Source organism: Plasmodium malariae (genome assembly GCF_900090045.1).
Source record: "Plasmodium malariae genome assembly, chromosome: 3".
Taxonomy (NCBI): Eukaryota; Apicomplexa; class Aconoidasida; order Haemosporida; family Plasmodiidae; genus Plasmodium; species Plasmodium malariae.
The window spans coordinates 651,301-663,237 of record NC_041777.1 but is presented as its reverse complement, the minus strand read 5'-3'; the positions used below and the strand labels follow the sequence as shown (position 1 = coordinate 663,237).

Genomic DNA, 11,937 nt, shown 5'->3' with positions numbered 1-11,937 from the left:
AAAAAATTTAATATAAACCCTGCATTTTTTAACGTATTTAGAGCGCGGAGTATATAACATGAACATGTATGTAGTTTGACGTTGTCAATGTATTGCTTACAGCTTAAGCGTCAATACGTTTGACTGTTCCTTCAGCGTAATCCCAGTACACGAGGGGCATTAGTATTAATATTAGTATTCGCATTAGCAGCGTATGTACATTTGGAATACTTTTTTTTTTTTTTTTTTTTTTTCGCTTATTTTTTCCACGGATACATAATCATACACATAGGGGACCGATCATACGAGGTCGTCCTTACATGGATGTGTTCAAACTCAGTTGATCCTTTTTCTCCGATCATCCCCCTTTTTGTGCGTATTTCTATTCGCAATATATGGACAAAAATTGTTGAACGGGTGCACCCCTTTTGCAATTTGTAAAATACTTGGCCAACTTAGCATTTTTCACATCCTTTATAATAGCAATATTTTTCTTGTGCTTATAATCATTTAGTAGGTAATTTTCGCTCTCTTTAATTTTTTCTAATTTTGATAAATCGTTTTTTTGTTGTATATTATTATTATCTCTTAAATGTGCGTTACTGCTAATCTTTTGGAGTTTGTCTAAATCAAAATGAATGATTTTTTTTCTTATTTTATCTTTACAGAAAACAACAAATCGTTTATCCATTTTTCCTGCCAATAGGTGTACATAACGTTTTATTTTTTTAAGTGTACAACTGTTGAGTAGGTAGTAACGTATATTTATATCATCATAAAACATATTTAATACAACTAATAAATCAAGTATTTTCCTCCCAGGCCTAGAGGAAGTAATATTCCACAGATACAAAAAAATTTTAAGAAGCTCAGTGTTAAAGCATTTTTCATTAAAAACAAGCGCATTCATTTTATGTTTAGGAGATGTTAACGCATAATGTGTTGTTAGTTTTTTGAAGGAAGGAATGTCTATATACTTCTTCTTTTTATCTCCCTTGTAGTATCCACCCTTGTAGTATTCACCCTTTTTGTATTCACCCTTTTTGTATTCACCCTTTTTGTATTCACCCTTTTTGTATTCACCCTTTTTGTATCCACCCATTTTGTATCCACCCATTTTGTATCCACCTCTTGTATATCTCCTTTTTTCTGCTTCTTCTATTGTCCTTTCGCTTACAATATGTTTATAGTTCCTTTTTGAACATTTTAAAAAATAAATTAAAAGATTGTTATAAAGCATCGAATAGTTGAGTAGTGTAATATTTTGCAGTACGAAATTAAAATATTTCGGCGGAATGAAGATACTTGCTTTTTTCAATGTCAACAAATAAAATGCATAAATATTCATATATCTTAATGAGGATACTTCTTTATTTTTATTTAAAAATAAGTTTATTAAACATCTTAGTAGCTTTGTATTTTCAAAATTATTGTCATATATAAAACAAGCAATGAAAAATAAGTACTCTAATTGTTGTATGGATATGTCAGTATGATAAAATTTACCTTTTTCTATATCATTACATATTCGATTGTATATACTGGTAAGCACTGAATTAGGAACGAAGAGTTGTGTACTCAATATTTCACATAAAAAAAGAATTTCTTTGTATGAAATAATATTAGTTATTTCGCTACATGTATAGCACAGCGTAGAGAGAAGACTAAGCAGCAGCTTATTGTAATCATATGAAGAAGCATCATTAAATAAAACAGTACTATTCCTGTTTGTTCGATTCCCTGTTAGTTTTTCTTTTTTTTCACTATTCGGTGGGGCATTCACCCAATTGGGGTTAAAGAAACATGCACTTTCTTTAATTCCACGAAACTGATTTAAATGAAATACTGATTGACAATTTTCGTGTGTAGAGGAACAGACAGAGTTGTGTAAAAAGGTATTCTTCACGAAAAGGTCGTTATGGGAGTGATTGTAGTAAGTTTGGACAGTGCAATTTGTGTCCCACCCAATGGCACTCCTTACGCACATTTTCCTACTGTTGGTAGCATTTAACTTTGGAGCAGAATTGTTATATGAACTATACTCATAACTTTTAAATATCAATCCGAGTAACGAACATGCATTTTCTGTTGAAAATTTATGTATATTGTGTAAAAATATATTTAAAAATGGAATATGACTAGATAACTGTTCGTAGGAATACAGGTGAGCTATTTTTAAAAGACATTGTAAATAATAAGAATTTATAAATTCGTCTTTAAATTGATATTCATACAAATTTATTTTTTCTTTCAAATATGTTATGCTTAGCTCATTTATACATTTAAAGTGATATAAAATTTCTGAACATTCATGTAAATTTGTATCAAGGTTAATATTAAAAAAAATTTTCTTGAGCTTACTTCCTATGTATATAATGTCTGGAAATAAATTACGATAACTAAGAATATATTTAAGAATACTTAGTACATTTCTTCCATTCAGTTCTACAAATTTGTCATAATGAATATTACTACACGTGCGATTTTCATAATTTTTTGCTCTTTTCCTTTTTGTAAATAATTCTGAACGTTCATATTTTTTTGTTAAAATATTATTGTCCGTGCATAACGTTGAGCAATAATTTGCACTATTTTTACAGTTGTTATTTTTATCGTTTTCATGATTTCTGTTGTTTTTGCTGTTTTTGCTGTTTTTGCTGTTTTTGCTGTTTTTGCTGTTTTTGCTGTTTTTGCTGTTTTTACCGTTTTCATTACTTCCAGTATTTTCACTATTTACACTACTTCCACTAATTTCACTATTTACACTACTTCCACTAATTTCACTATTTACACTACTTCCACTAATTTCACTATTTACACTACTTCCACTAATTTCACTATTTACACTACTCCCACTAATTTCACTATTTACACTACTTCCACTAATTTCACTATTTACACTACTTCCTCTATTTTCACTATTTACACTACTTCCTCTATTTTCACTATTTTCCACTCTGCACACATTTTTGACTCCCTTTTTTGAGCTCACTTCGAAGGTGTAAAAGAGGAAACTATTCCAATATTCGACGAATGGATTTTCTTTTAGGGAAAAATGGCAAAGCGCTTCACATATTAAACCTATTTCATTAAAGGAAAAAAAATTTATATTGTCAGTACAGTAATGTGTTAAGAGTTGTATGAATTTTTTTTGGGAGATGATAATTTTGTCCTTATATCTTTGCTCAACAGGAGGGTAGTAGTTCGTGGAAGTATCATTTCGTGAGTAACTATTACTAATGCAAACATCACTTGCCCCCTTGTAGCATATCTTTTTTTTTTCCTCTGCTTGATCTAACTTTAAATCGCGATATGTGTTTTTTACTAGCACCAAGAATATATGGAGGAAGTGCCTTGGTTCAATATTTGCACAAAAACATGTCAAATAGGAAAAAAGGAAATTAAACAAACAAGCACTTCTCTTATTTGAAGTTTGTATAGCTATAGCCAGTAAATACACATTTATGTGGTCAAAATTTTTATTGTAATTTCCTACTACTTTGTTTGGGCTAACCAAAACGTTGTTATTTTGTACACAAGATGATATGTCCAAACTATTGTGTAAACATTTCAAATTAAATTTGAAAATTAAGTTTTTTATACTATTCCATATATATTCATTCGTAATTTTTTTTTTAATAATTTTGTTAAGTATTTTGCTGATGTCCTTTTCATTTAAATATGCTTCATCTTTTTTAAATAAATAGCTTCTCAAAGTAATTATTTCCTTATTTATTTCTCTCTCACACTTTTTACTTAACCCCTTGAACTTTGTGTAAAGGGAATTATTAGATTTAAATACCTCAACGTTTTTTACTTTTCTTTTTATTGAGGTGTTTAACAGTTTCAGGCTATAGGGGTGTGTGGCCATAATACGCATACCGTAGGGTTAAAAACAAAACAAAACAAAAGAAAAAAAATGGATGAAAATAAGGCAAAGAAGTAATAAAACGAAGCAAAATGCGAATAAAAAGAAAAAAAAAATTAAGTATATATATATATATATACAAATATAAAATAATAGATAAACGAAACAATAATACATTGCTAGAGTAGTTACATTTCAATATCACTTTAACAAATTATGGAGGCAGTAGAACACATGAAGGCAAATAGCGTCATGCGCTCACAACAAAACAAAAAAAAAAAAAAAAAAAATATGAACAGAAATAAAAAGGGAAAAAAAAAAAAAAAAAAAAAAAAATGAATGTGATATAATGCAGCTTAATATAAAGGAGAACAAAACTGTATGAAGTATACTGGAATATAATAAAATATAATTCAATGATATATGATAAAATAAAACGAAATATGATGAAGTATAAGATGAAGTATGATATGAGATGATGAAGTATAAGATGAAGTATGATATGAGATGATGAAGTATAAGATGAAGTATGATATGAGATGATGAAGTATAAGATGAAGTATGATATGAGATGATGAAGTATAAGATGAAGTATGATATAAGATGATGAAATATGATATAATACGATGAAATACAATAAAATAAAAAATGAATGAGAAAAATGAGAAAACAACAAGGAATCGCGTGAAAGGGCGTTGAGACAAGCTGTATATTACTACATGCACGCACGCGTAACGACAAATAAGTGTAAGCACCAGGGTACTGTTGCACGCGAAAATTAAAAAAATTATTATGGTTACGGGGGTTCATTGTGGTGTTCCACTCTATGCCGCGTTATGTTGCGCCGCTTTATGCAACTCTATGCTATATTTCTTCCTTTTTTTCTTCAACATACGTAATATCTCTATCGTTTCACGCGCTCTTAACTACGCATCCATGGGTGCTCTTTGGGAAGGTGCATATGAACGTGTACATAATTTTTTCCCCATTTTTGGCGGCATAAAATTTACCTTTTTAATTCATTGAGCATGAGTGCTACTGCAGCAATCTGCTCAGCTAAGTAATGTACTTCCTCTGGTGTGTTATAAAAAAAAATGGATATCCTTGAGCTTTCAGGTATTTTTAAAAAGTAATGATGTAATAAGGATGCACAGTGGTGTCCTGACCTTATACATATATTTTTAAAATCTAGAAATGTAACTAAATCGAAGGAGGAAAAACTGTCAGACCATAGAGGTAGTATTCCAATTTTTTTTCGTCGTACCTTTCTACTGTTATGAATGTAAATCTTGAAATCAAGTGAAGATGGATTGGAATTTTTTTCTACTTGTTCCTTAACATGATGGTCATGTGGTTTTCCTATGCTGTGGTTAGTATAATCTGTGTTATGATTGCAATTGAGAGAAGATTGAACTGTCCACGGGAGTTGTATTAATTTATCTTTAAGGAATTTATTCAAGTAGTAAATGAGCAAATCGTACAAATACATTTCATATATATAAGAATAATTTTTTTGAATTTTTTTCAAAAATAGAAGAGAAACACCCATAGACAAAATGGCAGCAATGTTTTGTGTGCCAGTTTCAAAAAGTTGAGGGGAAGAGACAAATTTTGATTTATATTTTTTCACTTGTGTTATTATATTACTTCCATATAAGAGTGGCTTAAATTTATATGAACATGTTAAGGATTTTTTTATATAAATAAAACCGCTACCTAATGATGCGCAAAATTTATGGCCTGATGCAATTAATATATCAGGATTGCACTTATTTTGTATCATTTTTTTTATATCATATTTTAAATGTGCAAAACTTTGAGATGCATCAATTATTACGATAATATTAGGATTTTTTTTTTTTATTTTTTTTATAAGTCTGCTAACATTTTGTATATTGCCTAATACATTGGAAACATGACTTATTGATACTACTTTCATTTTACTACTTACAATTTTTTCCATCTTTTTTATATTAACATATCCACTTGTTTTTAAAGGTATATATTTTAATTTTCCTTTTTTTCTTTTTTTTATTTCTTCTTGCCATGGAATAATATTTGAGTGATGCTCTAAATAGCTTATATAAATTTCGTCTTCAATTTCCATTATAACTTTATCCATAAGCATGTTACACACTAAATTCAGTCCATATGTTGCACCATTGGTGAACACTATTTCTTGTGCGCTATCACAATTGATGTAATCCTTTACTATTTTTCGCACATGCTCGTAGCTGTTCGTTGCTTCGCGGCTGAGTTTGTAAATGCCACGGTGGATGTTGGAATTCTCGCTTGAGTAAAAGTGCTCTATTTTCTAGCATAAGGAAAAGGGACAAGTATGCGAACGAGCAAATAGGAAAATGCATAAATGAACAAACAAACGGACGAGCGATTGAGCGATTGAGCGATCGAGCGAGCGAATTAATGAATGAAAAAGGGAAGAAAATAAAAAAAAAAAATTGAAAAATGTTACAAAAATGCATGAACAAGTAAGGTAAAATATTTGCGCATTTTTTCAGAGGCACAAATGGGCACACATACAATCAAGTTTATGCGAGCAAATACATATTCACAGGTGCATACATTTTTTCTGCATTTTTTCCGCGTTTGTGATTACCCGAATTACGCAGGAGGGCTTGTGTGTAGTTGCCGCGCTGTCAAAGTAAACAGGGCAATCCTTTTTTTTTTGATAGAAGGGGAATTCGCCTCTAATATCTTTAAAATAATTTATTATGTTGTTGTCGATCTGCGGCTTTTCAACTAGTGCTTTTAATTCTACATTTCGCTTAATAATTTTCGGAACGCACGAATTGTCCGTTCTTGTTCTCGTTCTCATTCTCATTCTCGTTCTCATTCTCGTTCTCGTTTTCGTTCTCGTTCTCATTTTTGTAGTCATTTTTGTAGGCATCTTCATTTTCGTTACATAGTAAGAGTAAGCCCTGCCATTTACCAGTAACAAGAATACAATACAAGCAGTAGAACAAACATGCTTATACCTACATAACATATTTTTATATTAAATCAAATGACAGAATATACCGATGAAGGAATACATGAATGGTACATATAAAACGGATGCAACATGCTGTAACTTTTGAAAAAGTAAACAGGAGAAGCAATGGGAAAAAAAAAAAAAAAAAATGAAAAAAAAAAAAAAAAAAAAATGAAAAAAAAAAAAAAAAAAAAAAAAAAAAAAAAAAAAAAAAAAAAAAAAAAAAAAAAAAAAAAAAAAAAAAAATAAAAAAAAAAAAATAAATATATAATATAAAATAATATAATATAACAAAATGAAGCAAAATAGAACAAATTGGAGAAAATATAATGCAGCACGGCAAATGCAACAAAGTACGAAGCACTTAGTACAACACATATAATGAGCATACAACACTATGTCAAAACGTTATATTTAACGTTTTTAAAAATTTCATCCTCGGAATTAAGGCAGCTCAGAGGGCCTCTTCTCGGGTATTTTCATCATATATATTTTCTGATATGTGAATGGCAAAAAAAAATAAAAAATAAATAATAATAAAAAATGTATAAAGATGCTAATGGCGCATTAAAATGGGAACATTATGATGAAAAAATGGGCATAGGAATATATTCAATAATAGTACAAGCATATATGTGTGTACGTATTTACTTATGCACATATGCACTTACGTGTGAACGCGTGCCGCTGTGACTCATTTCCAAGTGAGCCGTACCGCCATACTTCTCACAAAATTTTTCGGCTTCACTTAAGCAGAACTCGAGGTCCTTGAAAAAGGAAAAGGTCCAAAAAATTTTTAAGTTTTTGCATTTTTTTTGAATCAATTTTTTGACTTTTTCGTCAAAATTGTCGTTATGGGGAAAGACAGTATAGCAATTGCTCACGACCTGCAGAAGGGAAAACGTCAAAGATGGAGCAGTGGGACAAGCAATGGGGTAAGCAATGGGGTAAGCAATGGGGTAAGCAATGGGGTAAGCAATGGGGTAAGCAATGGGGTAAGCAATGGGGTAAGCAATGGGGTAAGCAATGGGGTAAGCAATGGGGTAAGTAAGCAATGGGGTAAGCAATGGGGTAAGCAATGGGGTAAGCAATGGGGTAAGCAATGGGGTAAGCAATGAGATGAGAAAGAAAATAAAGGAACACGAAAGGTAGAATATATGATGAAAGCATCACTGAAGGGGCTGCCTTGTGGGAATAACGTTATAGTGAAGCTTCACTCAGATGGGGGAACACATGGCGCATGGGTATGTAGTGAAAAGATACAACATACCGCCATATGGGTAGTCCCCTCACTTGTTTCATCTCCAAAAGGAGTAGCTATTTTGGAAATGAAAAACAGCAACTCAGCTTCATCACACGCACGCACACTTTTAAATTAAAATTAAAACGAAATTTATCATTATAATTAAAACTATTATTTTATTTTATTTTATTTTTATGTACCAAGTCAGGTTTTTCTTTTATGTTCAGAACGTTTCGAAGGAATGAATTTATTTCACGTTCAGATTCTTGTTCATCCGTTGCTGAGCTCAGAAATCTTAAGCTTCAAATGAAGCAGCATGGGGACAGAGGGAAGGAAAAATATCATGTGAAATTGTGTAGTTAAAAGGGCAAAAGGGAAAAACGACAAAACGGCAAAGCGGAAAAACAAACAATATTACAAAAAAAAAAAATATACGCATTTTTGCAGTTACAACAATAACAATAACAGTTACTACAAATAATGTATATCGCTTACTTCGTTTCGAATATATCTTCTTGTGAAAGAATTTTTACTTGTTCGTTTCTTTTGAAATGTGGAAAAATATTACTGTCATATAGCATGGACATTATTTTGTTTTTATGATTTTCTTTAACTAACAGTAAGGATTCCTATGTGAAAAGAAAGCATGGTTCAGTGTGGGCACACTCAGCACACGTGAACATATGAACACTTACATGTATATGTATGTGTACAGATGTACATGTATTCATATATACATATATGTATGTGCGTAAGCATGTACATACGGATGTATACCCAAACGCATAGTTCAATCTTGTGTACCCCTGAAGAAGACGGACAAAAAAAAAAAAAATTATTACCAGCGAATGAGAAAGGGGCAGGACGTTCTTCTTAAAACAAACATTTGTTATTTTAATTTTTTTTGAACAAAAATTAAATAAGTATTTTATTATAATATCTTTGTTTGTGTTATCAAATTTGGCTTTTTTTAGAATTCGCTTCAACTCCAGTGGGTTACCACAAAAGACTACTTCACCGAATTTTACGACGTCTCGTCCTATGAGCACCTAAATAAGTTCAGTCAAAAAAGGAATATACAAAGGGGTTAGAAATAGAAGGATTACATAACGTGTGGGAATGTCCAGGTAACTGGATGCATAAGCTAGCAGTACATAAGAATGAAGACGCAGCAGACAACATACACACATAAATAAACTCCCGAACAAAAGCACACAACGCATTCTGTACATTGTACCTTCACTCGACCCTTGCTACACGTGAGGCGCAAATTTTTTGTTTCCTCTGTCAATTGGACGTTACCGCTTAGATCTAAGTATTCTCGAAGTTTTCTAAAAAAATGGATTAAAGAAAAACGGGAAATACATAATAACGCTTCATATGATGAACATGCTGTTTCTTCATTAACCATTTTTACCTTACCTTGTTAATAATATATTTCCACCTCGAAATGTAAAAATTTTTCTTTTTTTTGTGTAAGGGAGGGCATTGTTTTTATCAGGGGAAATAATTGCTTTTACAATTGACTTCTTTTCTTTTATTTTTTCCAGAAAGTTCGAAAAGTAGGAGCTATGAAAAATGCAAATAAAGTCAAACGATAATCAAAGAGAATTAAAATTAATAAATATAATGTTGTACGTCAAGTGGAATTATAAATACTTCTCTTCTTATTTCATGTTTTTCGTTTTTGTCTTTACCGCATAAACACATGCCGAGGTGAGAAACCGAAGTAGTGACGGCAGTAAGGGAAAATTAAATTTTTGCAAATTTTTTCATCAAAAAAGTTTGAGATAAACCTGTCTAATCGTACATTCTTTGAGTGAAAGGGAAACATACGTTTAGACATGTTGAACAGAAAATGAAGAGAAGGGTCATACGCTTTATAAAAGCAGCAGGGGGTAGGTAGGGGTAAAACATTGCGCAGATTCATAAACGGGGAAATTAATTTTTGCATATTCGCATATTTGCATTATTTCATTTTGCATTATTTCATTTTGCATTATTTCATTTTTCGTTTTTGCATTTTGCATTATTTCATTTTGCATTATTTCATTTTGCATTATTTCATTTTGCATTGTTTCATTTTGCATTATTTCATTTTGCATTATTTCATTTTCCGTTTTTCATTTTTCATTTTCCATTTTCCATTTTTTTTTTTTTTCTTGGCGCTTTGACTCCCTACCTTTTCAACGACTACAGATTTATTAAAAAAATAATCCTTGATAGTATGGTAAATTAATCTAAACAAAAACTTGTTAATTCTGTATGTTTGTCCATTTTCATCAAGGTACAAAATGTTATTTGAATACGTGCTACTATATATTACTGCAGGAAAAAAATGGATAAGTAGTGAGCGTATGATAGGTCATCCTCGAAACGTTAGAAAGGCCGAAAAAATATGAACACGTTCATGTGCGCACGCGGAAAAATCAGCGCACCTTTATTTCAAAATATTCTCTTTGTTATGCCTCCCTATTTTTTATGCTTAATTTTTATGATTAATTTTTACTAGTAATCTTTATCGTTAATTTTTTTTTTTTTTTTTTAAACAGAATTTTACCTTCTGTTTCCAAGTTGAGATGCTTAAGAAGTGAGGAAAGAAACGTCGAATTATTTCTTAAGATAAAGGAATAGTAGCACCCATTTTCAATTACATTTGAGTTATTATAATACGTGTTCACATAGTTACATCTCTTTTTAGTAGTCAATAAGTGGACGCTTAGATTTTTTTTCTGTAAGTAATAACTCAGACACAAGGAGTCTACACTGCCGCCGATTACGCTGTTATCATGTAGGAAAATAAAATAAAACAAACCATCAGGTGAATAGTATACACACAGGTGTATATATACATGCATGTATGTATATGTATGTAAGTAGGTAGTTCCATATAACGCGGTGTACATGCTACATTTTGTTATCTAAGAAATAATGATTGCTTGTTTGAAGAGTATAATGTTATTTCGCCCAGTTCTATATTCAATAGAACAGTTATGTGGGTACATTTTTCCCCCCTTTTCCCTTTTCCCTTTCCCGCAAATACATATATATGTACATTGACAAGAAAAAGGGGGTTGAAAGCGCAGGTGCACGTTCTGGATTTAACACACAAAAGGGTGCGAGCGTATTCGTGCGCAAAACATGCGTTGCCCACGCTCATGCATACGTACACCCCTACATCATGCATACATACATACATACATACACACATACATACATGCATACATACATACATACATACATACATGCATACATACATACATACACACATACATACATACATACACACATACATACATACATGCATACATACATACACACATACATACATACATACATACATGCATACATACATACATACATACACACATACATACATACATACATACATGCATATATGCACACAATTCACTGTAAAGATGGTAAAAAAAAAAAAAAAAAAAAAAAAAGGGGTTTCATAGATTTTATATGTTTTTCATCCTAACCATATACTCCTAGTTGCCTTTGTCATTTGCTCATGAATTCACAGTTCATTTGAAACGTAAACGTAAAGGAAAAAGTAGGTACAAACATGTGGAATGAGATTAAAAAGAGTAAAGGAAAATTAACACGAAATTACGCAAAATTGGGAAGGTCAACAAGCTCAGTTTTATAAAATACATGCGCACAGTTTTGGCGGTGGAATAATTGAACGAAATTTTCTTCACGTTAAAATATGAAGTGGCTTGGGAAAAAAAAAAAATTATGAGAAAAATAATAAAAAGCGGTTTTATAACAAAACAAAAAAATATATACATATAAATAAAAAATAGAAACAATAAAATAATGACGTAAAAACAGTAAAATGATGACGTA

General features: G+C 31.0%; 3 protein-coding genes across 3 annotated transcripts; all 3 read right to left on the bottom strand.

Moving 5' to 3' along the window:
• Positions 1-361: 361 nt before the first annotated feature.
• On the bottom strand, positions 362-3,850 carry PmUG01_03023200 (conserved Plasmodium protein, unknown function; the record flags this gene model as incomplete). Its single annotated transcript, XM_029008861.1, has 1 exon — positions 362-3,850. The coding sequence occupies one exon, from the start codon at positions 3,848-3,850 to the stop codon at positions 362-364; it is 3,489 nt and encodes a 1,162-aa protein (XP_028859446.1).
• Positions 3,851-4,853: 1,003 nt separating this feature from the next.
• Positions 4,854-6,743, bottom strand: SufS (cysteine desulfurase, putative; the record flags this gene model as incomplete). The annotated part of the gene is made up of 2 exons (XM_029008860.1): positions 4,854-6,161; positions 6,465-6,743. 2 exons carry the CDS (start codon positions 6,741-6,743, stop codon positions 4,854-4,856), a joined length of 1,587 nt encoding a protein of 528 aa, XP_028859445.1.
• A 743-nt stretch (positions 6,744-7,486) lies between these two features.
• Positions 7,487-11,246, bottom strand: PmUG01_03023000 (conserved Plasmodium protein, unknown function; the record flags this gene model as incomplete). Its single annotated transcript, XM_029008859.1, has 10 exons — positions 7,487-7,726; positions 8,283-8,376; positions 8,578-8,711; positions 8,925-9,131; positions 9,320-9,413; positions 9,505-9,651; positions 9,780-9,895; positions 10,265-10,407; positions 10,643-10,863; positions 11,224-11,246. 10 exons carry the CDS (start codon positions 11,244-11,246, stop codon positions 7,487-7,489), a joined length of 1,419 nt encoding a protein of 472 aa, XP_028859444.1.
• Between the last annotated feature and the right edge of the window lie 691 nt (positions 11,247-11,937).